Source organism: Actinia tenebrosa, unplaced genomic scaffold (assembly GCF_029948245.1).
Source record: "Actinia tenebrosa isolate PJP-AT-01 unplaced genomic scaffold, QUT_ActTen_1.0 PGA_scaffold1__47_contigs__length_23844297, whole genome shotgun sequence".
In the NCBI taxonomy this organism is placed as follows: domain Eukaryota; kingdom Metazoa; phylum Cnidaria; class Anthozoa; order Actiniaria; family Actiniidae; genus Actinia; species Actinia tenebrosa.
In genome coordinates this window covers 22,053,680-22,072,851 of record NW_028292578.1, presented here as the reverse complement: position 1 = coordinate 22,072,851, position 19,172 = coordinate 22,053,680, and the positions used below count along the sequence as shown (strand labels likewise).

General features: G+C 39.1%; 2 protein-coding genes across 2 annotated transcripts; one reads left to right on the top strand and one right to left on the bottom strand.

Moving 5' to 3' along the window:
• Window positions 1–3,258: 3,258 nt before the first annotated feature.
• LOC116288209 (FAD-dependent oxidoreductase domain-containing protein 1) lies at window positions 3,259–8,120 on the bottom strand. The gene is made up of 7 exons (XM_031694966.2): window positions 7,842–8,120; window positions 6,329–6,558; window positions 5,930–6,024; window positions 5,696–5,838; window positions 5,223–5,474; window positions 4,773–4,880; window positions 3,259–4,493 (listed from the first exon to the last, which is right to left on the bottom strand). The coding sequence occupies exons 1-7, from the start codon at window positions 8,037–8,039 to the stop codon at window positions 4,236–4,238; spliced, it is 1,284 nt and encodes a 427-aa protein (XP_031550826.1). The 5' UTR covers window positions 8,040–8,120; the 3' UTR covers window positions 3,259–4,235.
• On the top strand, window positions 8,115–18,253 carry LOC116288210 (uridine-cytidine kinase 2-B). Its single transcript, XM_089033361.1, has 7 exons — window positions 8,115–8,350; window positions 8,737–8,893; window positions 9,662–9,761; window positions 15,096–15,241; window positions 15,368–15,465; window positions 15,760–15,808; window positions 16,409–18,253. The coding sequence occupies exons 1-7, from the start codon at window positions 8,264–8,266 to the stop codon at window positions 16,543–16,545; spliced, it is 774 nt and encodes a 257-aa protein (XP_088889487.1). The 5' UTR covers window positions 8,115–8,263; the 3' UTR covers window positions 16,546–18,253.
• The last annotated feature ends 919 nt before the right edge of the window (window positions 18,254–19,172 follow it).

Below are 19,172 nucleotides of genomic sequence, written 5' to 3'. Positions count from 1 at the left end.
ATGTCTCTTCGATGGCTGTTGAAATATTTGAATTTGAAAATTGCTCAACGCATTGGTCAACAGGTTCAGCGTTTGAGTATATCATCCTTACCTTGTCTTCTCGTAAATGTCTTTACATGACGACACAGGTGCTGGAAAAAAGTGAATTACATCATATATATGACGTAATGTGAGACTAGTGAGATATGATGACGACGATGAACGCTGTATTGATGGTGGTGGCAAAGATCATGATCATACAAATGATGGTTGTATCATAATAATGGTAATTCATTTATCAAGAGATATTTGGTGTTGAAGATGATGATAATGATGGTGTTGATGATGATAATGGTAAAGATGGAAGGAAATTCTTTATTCTTTTTTTTATTATGATATTAACGTGGTAATAATTCAGTTTAGACAAGGAAAAAAGTTAAATATATATGACCTGTCCATCCATCGCAGTTTAGTCCTGTATTATACTTGCTGCAGTTGAGGCACTGATACTGAACTGGAGTACTACACACAAGCGAACAAGCTGCTCCATTCTTACATGGTGAATCCAAACAAGGATTGACTACTTCTTCCTAAAACAATGAAAAGAATGAAAAACATGGACAACTTACATGGAAAAAAAAAATCATACAAGTGGAAATGCTCAGTCATACCGACGATACTTTGGGCGCGTAGTAGTCAAACCCAGGTCTACTCTGCTCACACATAGGCTTGGCTGCTATGGTATTGTTGTTCAGTTCGCAAAGGTGTTTGGAATTGCCTTGACTTTGGTAATTGATGGACTGACAGTATGGATGGTTAAGACAATCGAAGACACATTCAATGGAACTCCTCACCTCCATACTCTTGATCAAGTGATTAAGCATAGAGGAACCTTTTCAGTAAAGACAAAAAAATATTATAGCACGAAGGTAAATTACAGGTCGGCCGTGCCATGACGGGAACTGAGTCCCAATATTCTTGATGCAATTGGCTCGACAGCACTTGATTCCTGTCATCCGTGCCTTGGGCAGCTGCATATGCATATCTTTACATAACAATGGACCGTTTTCTCAAGGTTGCGTGCGCATCCAACAGTTGAAGGGCCACGAAATTGAAATACGCAAAACAGGCGTGAGAAGCCAGTTTTATATTTAAAGAGGAGAATAAACGATATTATGAATTCTTATCGAAAAAAATATCATAGAAATGTATGATAATTCTCATTATAAAGCTCCTGTGGCCCGTGAAGCTTCTTAAATTTAAATGCGCACGCAAGCTTGAAAACGGTATATGCCGACTAATACATAACGACCGCCCCAGGGGTATAAATACTATCGACTGTCTTTCGTTTTCCCGCTGGACTTTGACCATCCAACAACAGTCTTTCTCAAGACTATACTCTCCCTGACGATCACACTTCACAACAAAACAAAATCTTATGTGATTTTTTAGCTGTTCGACAATTTTACTTAAGAATTTAGACGATTCAATAAGACCTTTTAACTGATACGGCCATTTGAAATATGGAATGACAAAGCAGGGGACAAATAAATTAAGCGTAAAAAATTTATGGATCTATAGAGTCTTGGTGTTTCGCATATTTTTCCAACTACCAGCAAATTCAATAGCTTTTTAGATGTGCTTTTCATTGAAAAGTGTAAAGTTATATAAAAAGACACCGTGACACTGAGCTGTGTAGTATATGAATTGTCCAATAATTGCTATCTCAGCAACTAATTAATTAAGACAACCAAGATAGCCGCCTTATTGCTAAAAGGTGTAATGATAGCTTTCCTGTTATATACTTTTTCTCTGAATACTTAATAATATTCTTTTACCCTTTACTGATATAGAAGTGTGAGCGTGTTTCAGTAAACATCAGTTACAATTGTATTCACTTAACTGTTTTCTATATTCAGCTATTGTTCCCATTTGTTGTGTTACAATTCCTATTTTTACTTATTCATATAAATCTTTCTTTTTTATTTATCTTGTATGAGTTTTTTCGTCTTCAATTCACGTATTGTAAAAAAAAAAAAAAAAAAGCTATGACCTCCCTCGATGAGCTAGCTTTCACTCCTGCGGCCGGGTTGTTCAAAGCTGGATTAGTGCTAATGCTAATCCAGGATTAACTCTATAGGTCTTATTAAGAGTTAACTCAGGATTAGCACTAATCAGGCTTTGAACAACTGGGCCCTGGGCTAAATTAAACTAGAAAATGAATGTGTCCAAATATATTTTCCTATAGCCCTTAGTTCCCAGTAGGTCGTGATTACACGCACCTTACATGCCGAGGATGTCTCGTGTTTGCTTCCCGTCTAGATTTACGGGAAAATCAGCCTGAAGTAAAACAATTTTTAATAGTACATTTACACCTTCATTTTATAAGCACCTTCAATCTTAGCTCTTTGAACAAACTTTTCGTTGTTAAATGTTGAAATATTTCAACATAAGAACTCCTTGAATTCAACAGATCTCTCGCAATTTAATTATTATTTTTGCGCAGATACGCACCGAGATACAAAAGGTACGCGAATGGCAAAATGAACGATGCCACTTAATAATTTATTATACGATGACAACTGAAAAAAATATGAATATTGTCGATGTTTTTCTACAGAAATAACTGAATAGATAAAGTGATATCCCAGTGTACGAGTTCGTAGTAAAAATGAAAAAAAAAAAAAAAAACCTGTGGGGCGCCAATAATCATGGTCAAGATGATGAATATCAAAGCCCAATTATGCTCCGAAATTGATACTTTACTTTTGATTCCTAACTTCATTTAAACTATCCAAAGGAAGAATCCTAAACTAAAGATTCTACAGATTTTGTTCTAAAAATAAAAAAGAATCGATCGGTGTAGCTACAAGTAGCTAGTGATAACTTTCTAATACAATAACTAATAACTGATCAAATAAGTACCTTTTAGTTTGTGGAAAGTAGTTAATCTCGTATAGTCTTCACGGTAAATTGCTGGTTCTGATCCCAGTCCTGGAGTAGCATACGGTAAAACGAATACTAGGACGAGGGAAAAACCGTCGGCCAACATTGTTGAAGCTAACTTCACCAGTTTAGAACATACTCTCTTAAAACGGTCTGCAGGAACTAATTACATCCAATATTGAGTGATGAATCATTTATTATTAATGATGATTATAAAAGTAGTCTCGGTTACGTTGGGCTATTCAAACAATAGCGAACGAATCACCGTTGGAGCAGTTTTCCCCGAAAACAACTACGCATGTTCAGTATCTGTTTTAAAGAGTACGACAAGGATTACGACGACTCAGCAATTTTATTTAATCATTTCTTCAAGCAAATTTTTTCTTGGAAAAAAAACGAGCTACTGGCGGGATTCGAACCCACGACCTTTCTTTTAAATTATCAAGTTTCGGCGGCCATAGCTTGTAGGACATAAAACGTCCTTGCTTTTGCAAGGGTAGCACTAAATAGCAAGTGGTTAGCAAACTGTGGCCGTCCAGGTGGCTCAATTTAGAGCAGTTTTCGCATGACTCTGAAAAGCTCACGGCACGAACACGTTCTTAGTGACACAGCTAGGGATACGCCAGACCAATCACATTGCTCGAGAATATACTCTCCATCCAATCAAATACCCAGAACACGGCATAAACACGGCGCGGACACGGTCACGCCAAAGTCACGGCACTTTCAGACCAATCACATTGCACGAGAAAAAAATCAGCCGATTAAAATTCTAGAAAACATCACGGTCACGGCACGGAACTGAGCTTTTCACAGTCATATGAAAACTGCACTATCTAAGGCTGGTTTTAAGGGAGGCCTATAATATTTAGAAGTTCATTTTTGTGAAGGGAGGAAAACCGAAGAACCTGGAGAAAACCTTATAGCACAGGAGAGAAGCAAACAACTCTATGCAAATACGACACCAAGTCCGGGAATTGGATGGCATAGATGAGAGGCGAGCGCTCTCGCGGGTAAGCCACCTGAGTATGTTTCACATTAAATTTGACAATTTTTTCTTACTTTACCAATAAATTACGTCAATGGATTACAAGTCGCTAGTGCACGGAGCCAGCGCGCGCTAGAATAGGAAACTTTTTTTTTTTTCGTAGTAAAAAACAAATTTCCGATGTTTTTATGTGTTATGTCCGCCTATGTACTCATGAGGCGTAGCCGAGGTGAATAAGACATACCACGGAAAACCGGAAATTTGTTATATATACTAGATGGGTACAAGGCACTTATTCTCATTATTCTGTGGTTAGCCAATATTAGCCAATTATATTGTTTTCCTTCAAAGGATCCTTGTTCAATACTCTTTCATAGCCCAGTCTTGACAGGTTAATACTCGTGAAGTTTCCATCGAGTATAAGTTCACTAACAGCTCTCCCTGTGCCTGGTGAATGCTGTATTCCATGTCCACTGAAGCCACTGGCAAATATCAGATTCTTTATTTCTGGGTGACGTCCAATAACAGCGTTACAGTCAAGGGTGTTATAGTCGTAATATCCTGCCCAAGCTGATTTGACCTAAAAGACGTGAGACTTTTGGTTAATGAGTGAATACTTTCTATCACTGCTACCTCTATCCATTTGTCCCTCCCTCCCTCCTCCATCTTTTCATTCATGCAACACTCCCTTTCCTCACCCCTTCATCCATGCATCCATATATCCATCCCTTGCTCCATCCCTCCATCCATCCCTCTATCCATTTATTGATCCGACCATCGATTCATCGATCCATCCGTTCATCCGTAAATCTGTCCATCAATGTACTATTTAGTTAAACTAGTTTATATTTCCACTTGCCTTTAAACATTCGAATGCAGGAACTCGGTAGGCAAGGTCTGGCCAAAGTGCTTCATAGAAGAAGTCATAGTCTACATCGAGATTATCTATGCTTGGCTCTTCTTCAACCTAAATCAATATACAATGAAAGTTATCAAACCTGACACATTGACTTTGATCTTTTTTTATCAGCCAGCTCCGCCGTTAATGCCATTCCATCCCCTAATAAAACCCTTCTGGCCTCTAATTCGATGGAATCTCCTCTACCATTCCTCATACTCCCCCTTCCCCTAGCTTGGCTTGTAGCATACATAATGAATACAGCCTATGTAATGATTCAGACAAACAGAAGTCTTGGGATTGTTGTGCACTTGATAATCAATGCATTTATGACTGATTCAGACAATAATGCTTTGATTGCAGCTGATCTTTCTTATGAATTCTCAATTACAAGTAGCAGTCATATCTTACACTTGGCGGACACCGGCCAGTAACAAAGTGTTTGCCTTCTGGACGAAAGTAAAATCCACTTTTGTCACAAAGGAGCACATCTTCATTGACAAGATCAGGACAGTCTATTACAAAGACAAATCTCTTTCGAGGCTCTATAGGCAGGTGGATTCCTAACATGCTTGCAGTAGCACCAGACCAACACCCCGAAGTGTTCACTGCCACCCCACAAGTGATGTTTTGTCGAGACTGCAGCAAATGGTTGGGAACTATCTGAAAGGGGAAAGATATGGCTGGGTAAGTGAGGTGTCTAGTTTCTTCCTGGTTGTAGTGTCATCATGACCTTTGCAATCCCTATATCATGCAGAGGGCACAACTACTTCAGCAGTTTGGTAGATGGCTGTTGGATCAGTAATTACTTATCTTGTAAGGATAGGTTGATATTCCTGCTGGGTGTCCATCCACCTAACCCTTGACTATGATATCATACATACCTCAATATTTGAAACAAGGTTTCCTTTCCCCAGCTGGATGTCTGTAACTTCTCCATGGATGTAGTCTACACCAAGAGATATGGATTTCTTTTTGAAGGCATCCAATAAAGCCCATGGATCAAACCATCCCTCTTTGTCTGTTCCTGTAACCAGTAAGCATTCATACTCAGGGTAAGTTGGCTTAGGGGGGAGGGGAGGGGAGAAGTAGGATGGATACAGCATTTTGTTACATACCTAAAGAGGCCATGCCGATACCATCAGTATTCATCCAAGGAAACCTTGTCTTTAGCTCATCCTGTGTCAGCAGACTTACAGCACATCCTAAATCCCTGAAACATTCAAAAAATTGGTTAATGTATTGAATAAAAGGATAGGACAAACAAAGAGAGTGCTTCATGTCTATCGATGATGTTGAGTCATTGGTGTCAATGACCACAGAGATGGAGGGTCTGGTATGATATGGTTAATAAACATGTCAGAATTATTAATGACAGTCACTTGAACTTCACTTGCTGAAGCCCTGCCACTGTTTTAGGGTGCTCTGCCATCCCCAAGTTTTGAAGTTTGAGGAAATATATGCAAATTTTATACTAGAAACTGAATATTACCCCCCCCCCCCCCCCCCCACAATACCTTTGTAAAGTATAGTTATCTTGCAAGGTTGTTAAACCTTTTTCTCCAGACAGAATCAAATATCCTCCTTTCTTCAGGTTAATATCCGGAAGATCTTTTCCTTCCACACCCAGATACTCTCCAATGTTTGACAAGAATTGGAATCCAAACTGAGAAAGTTGGATATTCTCTGCAGTAGAAAACTGCTGACGTATTGAGCCAACTGATAGAGCAGTGGAGCACTTAGAGTACTATTAAAAAGTGTAAAGAATTCGATAGTTATGGATCAGTCCATATAGAGGGGGGAGGAGAGGTTTTTACATTAAATTCAAATCTGATAAAAAAATCTTCCTGACTTTCTTTCATTATTTACTTATTTATTTATTTATTTAATAACTTTACAACCAGATGTTAATATCTAATTGAGGGCATGGTCAACAGGACAAGAGTCCCATGTAAAGACACAAACAAAAAAAACACACTAAAAGAAAAAAGGAAAAACTAAAGCAAAAGTAAAAAAATATAATGTACAAAGTTAAGAACATCAATTAGGATTAAAAGGGCGGCACTTCCACTTACTACCACCACCAGAATCTCCAAAACACTTTCTTTTGTTCAGTTAATTAGCGCCAATAGTCCTTTGCAGCTCAGTAATCACATGCTAATTAAATCACTGAGAGCAAATGAATGAACACTTTTACTGGTGAGTAAAGACACTTTCTACAACCTGTTTCGAGACATAATAAACTGCATTTCCTAACCCACTGGATACACACCATTTCATTTAGTTCTTTACAAGTAGCTAAAAGAGAATTGTCAATTTAAAACTCATCGTCTAGATAAGTTTGGGGTTAGGTACCATGGTGCGAGCTGTGCGCATCAATCAGACTACGCCCTATCACGGAGGTAACCATGGCGACTGGGCCACAGCTCACCACCTGGTACCTGTCACACTGACCACTCAGTGGAATAATACTCACCTTGCTCCCACCAATAGAGGAGTGGGCGGGCGGGATAAAAATTTTTTGCTGCACGCTCACAGCCAAAGCTACCAAGACTGCTGGCAAAGCTGCCACTAAGTCCTTAGCAAAAACGCGCCCCACCCCCCCACCCCCACCGCATATTATTGGGGTGGGTAGCCGCTGGCCGCTACGACTCGGTTTTAACTTGCCTGAATTTCATTCATGCTCATTTAAAACGTAAACAAAAAATTTGCTCTCAAGTAACAAGTGATCATTAACTGCAAAGGGCCTATTGTCTTACTATTCTCATGAGGGAATACAAATATTAATAGTAAAGAAAATATTAGCCAAGCATTTTGGTAGTGGTAGTAGTAAAATGATGCCATCATGCAACAAACAGCCTATTATTCTGCTGTCCTCTATTAAACACGTTGCTCCCCTCCCTCCCCGACACTCGATTCGCTCTATAAATGATTCTTCTTTTTTCTTCTCACGTCACAAAGGTTAGGGTTAGGGTTAGTACTTCTACTGTGCTTCACTATGATACACGTGCGTGCAGTATACCTTCCTACCGTAAGATCACGTTCAATCACACATATTCGCAAATCAGGCTGTCTGTTAGCAAGAAAATACGCAGTAGATGAGCCCATAGCACCACCACCGAGGATCGCTACATCGTACGATGCATTTCTGCGTTCTCTGGAAAACCTTCGATAAAGATCAAAAGATCTATTAGTAAACCATCTTGATAATCTACTCGTATGCCTCATATTCTAGGGTTTTTCGAACTAACAGAGAGGAGAACAAACTATGTTTTCAAAGTCTCTCATTCTCAATCATGTGTATCAATTCAGGATAAACAGGTTTTTGACGTTCCGACCAGCCTACGAAGTATGGCGTCTCTCCTTCGGCTATCAGTCGTGTGTTCGTTTTAGTAAACAAAGAAACATAATCGTTGGGCTGCCTGTGTTTAAAGTTACAACAAGAAGCCAAAATGGCTGCGGCTACTGTTTCTAAAACAAATATGGCGATGAAAAAACCGTTTATCATCGGTGTAGCTGGAGGTTCAGCATCAGGAAAGGTAAGACTTCTCTCTATATATCTCAAGGAATGATGATTAAATGATAATAACTTTATCTTCGTCATCTAAATACACCATACCAAAAGGTAAACTTGACCAAGACTCTTCAGAGTCAAGCTACGAAACTTTTTTCCTGGAAGAAAAATGGTTTTAATTCTGATTTGTGGTAAATTATATGAGCTGTCATTATAGGAGCTGGTATTCAATAGAAATAAGAAATTCATAAGCTAACGTTGTTGGCGCTATGTCAAGCGTTTTTGGTTCAGCTTATTTACATATACCGTTGTCTGTATAGTTGCATGCAAAGGGTAACGATTAAACAATCTTAAAGCATCGTACATGGGTTGTAAATAAGTCACAAACTATCTTTCATGTCTTCTGAACAGTCATCAGTTTGTTCTAAGATAATGGAACAACTTGGACAAGACGACATTGACTGTAAAACAAGAGTGGCTATCATTGGTCAGGAAAGCTTTTACAGGGAACTGAACGAAGAAGAGCTGAGAGATGCTGGTAAAGGAGAATTTAACTTCGATCATCCAGGTAAATATTATTAACCCTAGCCTCTGAATATAACCAGGGCCACCTGGACAGCGAGAACCAATCAAATTGTAGAATGAATTTGAAAACAATGCCAAGCCATTGTCGAGCCAATCAGAAACATAGATTGCTTGGTAATTTGACCCTGATTTTATGTGAGAATGACTAGATAGCTGTTTGTGTGGTTTGTGTGCCATGCCTATCTTTTACAACACAATGAGGTGCGTCTGACATTCTTCCCAAAAATTAAATTCAGGCAATATTACATTTTACAGTTCCATTCAGTGACCACAAATAATAGTTACATGTCGAGGTTGGAGTTTCCATGCATAGCAAAACTACAGTTTGTCATGCGCGGTAACTCCAGCTTGGAACTATTATTCGTGGTCACTGAATGGAACTGTAAAATGGAGTATTGTGCACCAGTTCCTTTCTTGTCCAATATTTGATTCATGTTGGCTGGACCGATAGCACAGCTAGATTAGCCTGATAGAAGGGTTTTATACTGTATTAGTACATGTATTAGTACATGTAAGAGTTAATAACTGTAATAAAGCTACCCTTAGCCATCAATACTAGAACAATATTGTGATTGGGTGTTGGATAGGAAACCATTTTAGTATACCATATTTGTTATGGTATACTTCTGTATTGTGGTTTCAGTTAAGTACCAACTATGAGTTTCCCACTCAATATTAAAGCATTTCAACTGGGTAAGTTTACCTGATCATAAAAACTTGTCTTGACTGATGAATATCAATTTATTTGCAGATGCTTTTGACTTTGAAAAAAATTACGATGCAATAAAAAGCATTGCATCAGGAAAAACTGTTGAAATCCCTACATATGACTATGATATTGCATCTACAAAGTAAGTACAATTACACTTTCCTGATTTGTAGAAATGCGTTGTAATGGGGCTATCTTGAGTGAAACAGTCAGTTAGCATTTTATGCATCAAGAAACGAAAGGAAATTTGAAAATAAACATGAGAACTAAGGTGGTTTCATTTCGCTCAAAACACTATTAGCTAGAGCACAAGAGATAATTATATTTCACAAACTCCGTTCGAAATATATGAGAAAACAATAGGTAGAATCCTGCCATTTGTGCTTCGGACCACATTTTAACGCACTCCACTCCCCTAGAGTTTAAATATTGATGACGTAATCCCAGAATCCCGTGCTGCACTAAGTGCGAGGTCACGTTGTACTTTTCATCTTTTTCTGCTGTGCTTCGGACGTACGATAAGGTAAGTGGTTACTAACCGTGTTTTTATCCTCTATTTTATACCTTTTAGCCTACTCCTATACCCAGAATCATAAATAATCCCATTCGGGATACAATTGCTTGTAATATTTTGAATTTTTAGCTCTAGTAGCTACAATGTCTTCTCGTAAACGATCTAAACATTCTTCCCGCCACACGGACAGTTCGTCCGAATCAACAAGCTCTAGGCATAGCAAACGACAAAAAACATCCCAAGTGGACCAAAAGGATATAAATTCAGTCTTCTCAACACTGAAAGAAATCCAAGAAGCGATTTCAAAGACGAATAACCGTATCTCAACTCTCGAAGTTAACATGGAATCTTTCCCGCCAAAACACACCGAGATAGATTACAATGATCTGCTCTCAGTCCAAACAGAAGACATAGACCTGGACTACGATCTCCCAGAATATCAAGAAGGGACACAGTCCCCACCAAGCTCGGCTATTAAGCCACCAAACTCGGCTATTAAGCCACCAAACTCGGCTATTAAGCCACCAAACTCGGCTAATAAGCCACCAAGCTCGGCTGTCAAGCCACCAAACTCGGATGATAGACCACCAATCTTGACTGATAAGCTACTCAATCCAGGCTCCGAGTCTCCAAGAACTGAAACTGCTTCAACAAACGGCGAAAATACGCTAATAGATGATGAAATGTATGACCCTGGGGCCACACCATCCTACTGGGAACCAACCAAGGGGCTATCAACCTTCCTAGATATGCACTTTAGGAAGAAATTAAGCCATGACCAGGTGTCAGACATTCTTGAAAATTTCAGTGTTCCCTCACTTGATTGCCTAAGGGCACCCACTCTAGATACCTCAGTTGTAAATCCAATAAACAATCCACAAATAAAAAGATTTGTCCAGAATCGTGATAAAGACCTATGTTTGGCTCAAAAAGCTTTGCTAAACACCACAGGTCCACTTTGTTGCTTACACGATGCCCTATCAACGGGGAAAGAAGTGTCACCTAATCAGGTTAAGAACATTTTAGAACAAGCCTTACGCTTACTAGGCTCTTCAAATTATCTCCTTTCAACTGTTCGCAGGAAAAGGGTCCTAGCGACTATTAGCAACAACAAAAAAATAAATAAAATAAAAAAATAAAAAAATAAATAATTAAAAAAAAAAAATTAATTAACCTGGCAGATGAACCTTTGCCTAATGCCAAAACTATGTTTTTCGGTGAAGATTTTCCCACCTTAGCCTCTAAACAGGCAGAACTTAGTAGGGGTCTAGCCAAAAATCTCTCAGTCCCCACTAAAAACCAACAAGCAAATCGTAAACCAAATTACATTCAAAGGTCCAACCAGTCGCGCGGTTTTTCCAAATACCAAAGTAACCGCTCAAACAACTACCGGTCCTTTCGCCCCTCAAAGGGGACAAATCGGGAATCAACAGATTCCTAAACAAATGGAGGGAAATAACCTCAGACCAAGAAATCCTAGACATTGTTACAGGGCATCAATTTCCCTTTTGTTGTGTTCCAGTTCAAAGAATTCCAGTTGTGACAAATTCAACAAAACAAACAAAACCGTTATTAGACGCAGAGATTCAAAGACTCCTGAATATGGGGCAATCTATGTGGACCCCTCCCCAAACGAACCAGGCTTTTACAGCCGCTTGTTCTTGGTGCCCAAAAAAGGAGGATCCTTCAGACCAGTCATAGATCTGAGTCATCTCAATCATTTCATACAGAACTCCCACTTTCAAATGGAAAACATATCGTGCTTAAAAACCATCCTAAGGAAGGGGGACTTTATGAAGTCTATAGATCTGAAGGACGTGTACCTATCAATAAAATTCACAAATCTCAAAAATACCTGAGATTTTTGTGGGAAAACAAATGCTACGCATTCGAAGGTCTCCCCTTTGGTCTAAATACAGCACCAAGAATATTTACAAAACTGACCAAACCGGTCGTCTCGTTTCTTCGAAAAGAGGTGTACGCATGTTAGCTTGACGATTTTCTTTTGTTGGGGTCCACGATGACAGAGTCCGAGACCAACACATCAATGGCATTGAAACTGCTTCAAGACCTAGGTTTCACTATCAATTGGGAAAAGTCCCAGCTGAAACCAAGCCAATCCATTACCTCCCTGGGGGTTATAGTAAATTCAGAGACACTAACTCTGAGCCTACCAGAGGAAAAGTCCAGAAAGTTCTGGACAAATGCCAGAACGCCCTGACCAACCCAACTATGCTGGCACAGGACGTAGCAAGCCTACTCGGCTCTCTGGAATCAATTCGTCTGGCAATACATCAGGCCCCCTTACACTTCCGACGTTTACAGATTCAACTTATAAAGCACCTTCGAATCAACGAACACAACTACGAGACACAAATCACCCTAAACCACCATGCCCAAGAGGAGCTCAGGTGGTGGATAGCAAATATAAGAAAGGTAAACGGAAGTCCAATCAACCCTCCGACCTCAGACCTAGTCATAACAACAGACAGCTCCAAGAAGGGCCTGGGGGCAGTTTGTGAGGGCACCACCACAAACGGTCGGTGGTCCAGCGAGGAGAAAAAGCTGCACATCAATTATTTAGAACTGAATGCAGCATTCCTTGCCTTAAAAGCGTTTATGAAGAACCAACATCACAAGGCTGTTTGCTTGAGAATGGACAACTCTACATCAGTTGCCCACATAAACAACAAGGGAGGAACCCGGTCGAACATACTTGTCTCCCTGACGCTGGAAATATGGGAGTGGTGCCTACAAAGGAAAATCCTGATAAGCGCACAACATCTCCAAGGAATCAAGAGAGTTTCACGATTCCAGCGAATGGAAAATAAGCTTCCAAGTCATTCAGCCTTTTCCTCAAAGATTGCAACGTCGACCTATTTGCCACACTACTGACAACCCAGCTGCCACAAATTGTGAGCTGGAGGCTCGACCCAGAAGCCCTTTACACGGACTCCATGACATTAGACTGGGGACCCCTAAAGGGATATGCATTTCCACCATTCAACATGATCCCTTCAGTCCTTCGCAAGGTATCTCTAGACAGAGCAGACCTCACACTTGTAGCCCCAATCTGGCAAACCCAGACTTGGCGGCCGATACTGCTCCGACTTCTCATCAAGAATCCAATAATACTTCCCAATACGAGGAACTTACTGAAAGACCCAGCCTCAATCGAAAGGGTCCACTCATTGTTTCCGAGACTACACCTAGCCGTCTTTCACATATCAGGGAAAACTTACAAACAGAAGGCCTTCCTGAAAACCTTACCAAGATACTATTGTCAGCCACTCGACCCTCCACACATAAGGCGTATGGGTCCGCATGGCGGCATTGGAGCAGCTGGTGTCATAAATCAAAGATTAATCCTGTTTCAGCAAAATTAAACCAAATTCTGGAGTTTCGGTCAGAGTAACAATGGAGTTGCTTACAGAACCGTTAATGTTGTTCGTTCAGCTATATTGTCTAGCCACAATAAGATTGACGGTTACCCAGTTGGGCAGCACCCACTGGTAACACAACTGTTAAAGGGTATGGGGGTGAATATCCGACCCCCCAAACCAAGATACAATCACACATGGGATGTCACAAGAGTAACAAAATACTTGTCATCCATGGAAAGTTCCAGAAAATTGTCATTAAAGCTATTATCACTCAAACTTGCCATGTTATTTGCACTCTCATGCCCAGAACGAGTCTCTTCCCTGTCTAAATTCGACTTGCGATACTGCCAAGTAATTCCAGAAGGCATCTCATTCACCATGACTTCCCGAGAAGTCGAGGATCTCTTGAGGACATGGCCAAAGCCTTCTTTGCAAAATTTCATTCAGACAGCAAGCTCTGCCCAGTTAACACTTTTCAATGTTACTTGAAAGCCACTAGAAAGGTTAGACTACTGATTCCCTCTTTAAAACCAGATGTTGTGTTCATCTCATTCATCAAGCCCCATAAACCTGTTACTTCGACCACTTTAGCCCGCTGGCTACGTGAAGTAATAAAAGCCTCTGGTATTAACACAGATATATTCAAGGCACATTCTGTACGAGGTGCTTCAACAACAGCTGCAGCAAACAACAATGTCCCAATAGGTGACATTATGAACATGGCAGACTGGACATCACCCAGTACCTTCCAACGCTTCTACTACAAGCCAGTACATAACAGCAGCTATGCTAACGCTGTCTTGAACACAGATAAAGCTTAGTTCTTCTAACCCAAAGTCATTTATATCGTTGAATACGTTCAAGTTACGATTAAATGTATTAATTTCACAAACTCACTGTGTTAATGTCTGCATTTATTCAGACATATTGTTGAGGGCGTTAAAATCTACCTATTGTTTTCTCATATATTTCGAACGGAGTTTGTGAAATATAATCACAATTATACAAGGGCCGCGAAGCGGCCTGAAAGTATAATTGAAATTATATTAACAAACGAAGTGAGAAATATATGAGATACCCTCCCGCCCTCGTACTTGTCAAATATTGACACATGACTAGTCATTCCCATCATATATTTCTCATCGTGGAGTCTCTTCACACAGGCGTTAAAAAGATGAAAAGTACAACGTGACCTCGCACTTAGTGCAGCACGGGATTCTGGGATTACGTCATCAATATTTAAACTCTAGGGGAGTGGAGTGCGTTAAAATGTGGTCCGAAGCACAAATGGCAGGATTCTACCTATTGTTTTCTCATATATTTCTCACTTCGTTTGTTAATATAATTTCAATTATACTTTCAGGCCGCTTCGCGGCCCTTGTATAATTGTGATTGCCATATAAGTATTAAAGCATCCCCTAAAACAGCCCTAATGCGACCTCATGATCACCCTAGCTATTATCGTTTATATCGTCCAGTTCCCTGTCATTACTGTAGAGTAAGCACTATGCAATAGTAATGAATGTATGCATCCATCATTTATTCATAACATGCTGTAATAATGCATTTCATTTCATAGAGATGCAAAGGTCAACTTGATTCATCCAACTACAGACATTATCCTATTTGAAGGAATATTGACCCTGTATTTTAAAGAAATCCGAGATCTTTTGGATATGAAGTTATTTGTGGATACTGATAGTGACACAAGGCTTTCAAGAAGAGGTAAATTGTCAAATGTAACAATACAGTGGATGTGATTATTGGCAGCATCAACATCATCATCTGATACATCAGTACAGTTCCTGTAGTATTTGTTATATAGACCAACACAACATTTTTGTTTTGTAGTACTAAGAGACACCCAAGAGAGAGGTAGAGATTTAGACTGTGTTTTAGCAACTTATACTAATTTTGTGAAGCCTGCTTTTGAAGACTTCTGTCTACCAGTAAGTGTAATTAATTATACATTTCCTTTTATCCCTTTGCTTTATTTATTTTATTTTATATTTTATTGTTAAATAAACCCATATTGAACAACAATACACACATAAATGTACACATAAGAACAGTATTATCTACACCTGGTAGGCTACATTAATCATTAAACTGCATGTACATTACTTAGACAATTTTAGAAGAGTTTTTCACATCCCTAATAGTCCACATCAACAGTACAATCCAATTTTGTTGTTTTATTTCAAATCTTAACGTTTTGTTGAATTTTGAAAAAAAAATTTCAGACAAAAAAGTATGCTGATGTGATAATACCACGAGGATCTGATAACACAGGTGAGATGCTAAACTTGATACACGTCTTTAGCAACCTTTGTTATATTTCCAGTACGCATAGGCATACAGTTAATGCCGTCCAGCTGATCTGAGAGGAAATGTTAGCCAATGAGAATCAAGAAAATTTGCAAAACTGAGGTGTTACTTTTCCTATTGTCATTGAAATGTCATTGATAATTAGAGGTTGACAAGGTCGGATCCAGTCAAAATTTGGGGGGGGGGGGGGGGGGGCTAATGAGTTTCTTCTGTCAACACAATGGAAAAAATAAAAAAGCATCTAATTCTTTAGTTTGGCTTAGTTTTTTTTTCTGCTGAAGGGGAGGCTTCAGCCCCCCTTCGCCCCCCTTGGATCCGCCCTTGGTTGATGACAGTAACACAATAACTTATGAGTTTTATATTTTTACTACAATGGTGGACAGGTATTTTTTTCTGGTTGATTTTCACAGACTTCATGTCATCTCAGTTTTGCAGTGATGTTGTTTCTACGTCACTCTTTCAAATACTCTGCCTGGGATGCCTGTATTTTTTTATATTTTATGTTGTCTTCATGTGTTAGCATGATTCACTCTTTTGCTAATGGTGGTATACTTTTGTTATTAGTGGCAATCAACCTCATAGTCCAACACATCAAGGACATCTTATCAGGAAACAAAACGATAAGAAAAGTATCTGAATCAAGTTCCAAACGTCAGAGAACAGTTTCAGAATCAAGTATGCTGTCATCGCGACCCCACTAATTTATTATATGTGTATTTGATTTACGATATCTTTCCAAGGTGGTTTTAATTTATTAAGGATACATTTTTAATAATTTTTATTCATGATTTATATAAGTTAACAATACTGTACAATTCCTTGTGCTGTCATTAGCACAATGCTGTGGTGTATAGTATTACAGATTACACATTAGACAACCTGTCAGTGTGCTGTCATTAGCACAATGCTGTGGTGTATAGTATTACAGATTACACATTAGACAACCTGTCAGTGTGCTGTCATTAGCACAATGCTGTGGTGTATAGTAATACAGATTACACATTGGACAACCTATCAGTGTGCTGTCATTAGCACAATGCTGTGGTGTATAGTAATACAGATTACACATTAGACAACCTGTCAGTGTGCTGTCATTAGCACAATGCTGTGGTGTATAGTAATACAGATTACACATTAGACAACCTATCAGTGTGCTGTCATTAGCACAATGCTGTGGTGTATAGTAATACAGATTACACATTAGACAACCTGTCAGTGTGCTGTCATTAGCACAATGCTGCGGTGTATAGTAATACAGATTACACATTAGACAACCTATCAGTGTGCTGTCATTAGCACAATGCTATGGTGTATAGTAATACAGATTACACATTAGACAACCTATCAGTGTGCTGTCATTGCACAATGCTGTATTGCATTGGTTAGTACAGTACGATATGTTTATAGAGGGGGAGTTTAAAACCTTCAATTTTGTGCACTGCTTATTTTAAGTAGAATGGGATTATTTTTTAGACATTTTATTAGAAACCTTTATTAGACCCTTGTATTTGTCGTACCATGAATAACATATATGTATTGAACATATACCTCTAGTTGCTTGTACCAGGGTGTCTTGGTGTACTGGTAAACATGTATTTGTCATACCATGAATAACATATATGTATTGAACATGTACCTCTAGTTTCTTGTACCAGTGTGTCTTAGTGTACTGGTAAACATGTATTTGTCGTACCATGAATAACATATATGTATTGAACATGTACCTCTAGTTGCTTGTACAAGTGTGTCTTGGTGTACTGGTAAACATGTATTTGTTGTGCCATGAATGACGTGTATTGAACATGTACCTCTAGTTGCTTGTACCAGGGTGTCTTGGTGTACTGGTAAACATGTATTTGTCGTACCATGAATAACATATATGTATTGAACATGTACCTCTAGTTGCTTGTACCAGGGTGTCTTGGTGTACTGGTAAACATGTATTTGGTGTGCCATGAATGACGTGTATTGAACATGTACCTCTAGTTGCTTGTACCAGGGTGTCTTGGTGTACTGGTAAACATGTATTTGGTGTGCCATGAATGACGTGTATTGAACATGTACCTCTAGTTGCTTGTACCAGTGTGTCTTGGTGTACTGGTAAACATGTATTTGTTGTGCCATGAATGACGTGTATTGAACATGTACCTCTAGTTGCTTGTACCAGTGTGTCTTGGTGTACTTGTAAACATGTATTTGGTGTATTGAACATGTACCTCTAGTTGCTTGTATCAGTGTGTGTTGGTGTACATGCATGTGATACATCCATTCTTACGTATACATTTTCAAATTATTTGGATTTTTTAATACTTCTTCATTTTGGTACCAATGTGTATTATACCAATCTAATGCTATGCAGATTCATGTAATATATTGGACTACTTGATATTAAACAGTATATAACACTGATTCTTCTGTTTCTTTAACACAAAAAATTCTGTTGATTATCATGCCTCGACTAGTTTATTGTAAACAAAAAGACACCACGACAAAAGAATTTGAAACCTAACCAAGTAATTTGCCTCTTACATTATGCCACGTGCGTGTCTTGTAGATTATGACGTCACGCGCACACAAGATGACGTCACCTAATATATGACGTACATTTGTCGTAATACTTAATAGTGTGGATGGGTAATGGCTGGTTGGGTGGAGTATTGATAGGCACAGTTATTAATGTTCATCTCTCTTTGATTACAGAAACGTTCCACCAAAGCACCACACACTATACACACCATGGTAGTATTATAACGCCCTTCCGTCAAGCATGATAAGTACTGCACACAGTATGTAACTGCGCATACATGCGCCAATACCAGAGATGACAATCATTCATATCTGTAGAGACCTGATCATACATTTCTCGCGGGCTTGAAGCCAGATGATAGTTTTGTTACAGGGGTTTGTTGGGGGATTAAAGGCAGGCTTAAAGCCAGTGGACTATTCTGATCAATATATACCAGTGGTTATAGTTATTCAAAGCCGATTTACACGGTACGATTTTTCCTCAGAACTTTCGCGCGGAACTTGCTTACGACTGTAAATGGCAGCTAAAACTTGGTGTAAACATGTTGCTCGCGGCAGGAAAAATCGCATCGTTTAAATCAGTCTTTAGAAAGCGCTATATTTTTTCACTCAAATCTCCTGGCTAAGTAACCTGTTGGGCAACGGCAATTAACTGCATATGGGCGTTTGTTATTGTAGTGTTTTCGATCTGCGTATGCCCCTAGCCCCTAGCTGTAGTCATATCCTACTACATTTGCGCATTCCTACCATGTCTTCTTCAATGAGAAAAAAAGGGCTAAATGCCAAATAGGTTAGATTAATA

What these genes read in the sequence shown, in the direction of transcription:
- LOC116288209 (XM_031694966.2), bottom strand. Translation starts at nt 8,039, where the DNA reads ATGAGGCATACGAGTAGATTATCAAGATGGTTTACTAATAGATCTTTT. An exon ending in TGATTGAACGTGATCTTACG is followed by an intron (nt 6,559 to 7,841) that starts GTAGGAAGGTAT and finishes ACTTTTTAATAG; the next exon opens with TACTCTAAGTGCTCCACTGC. An exon ending in CTGCATTCGAATGTTTAAAG is followed by an intron (nt 4,494 to 4,772) that starts GCAAGTGGAAAT and finishes CACGTCTTTTAG; the next exon opens with GTCAAATCAGCTTGGGCAGG.
- LOC116288210 (XM_089033361.1), top strand. Translation starts at nt 8,264, where the DNA reads ATGGCTGCGGCTACTGTTTCTAAAACAAATATGGCGATGAAAAAACCG. An exon ending in TATGATATTGCATCTACAAA is followed by an intron (nt 9,762 to 15,095) that starts GTAAGTACAATT and finishes TTCATTTCATAG; the next exon opens with AGATGCAAAGGTCAACTTGA. An exon ending in TTGAAGACTTCTGTCTACCA is followed by an intron (nt 15,466 to 15,759) that starts GTAAGTGTAATT and finishes AAAAAATTTCAG; the next exon opens with ACAAAAAAGTATGCTGATGT.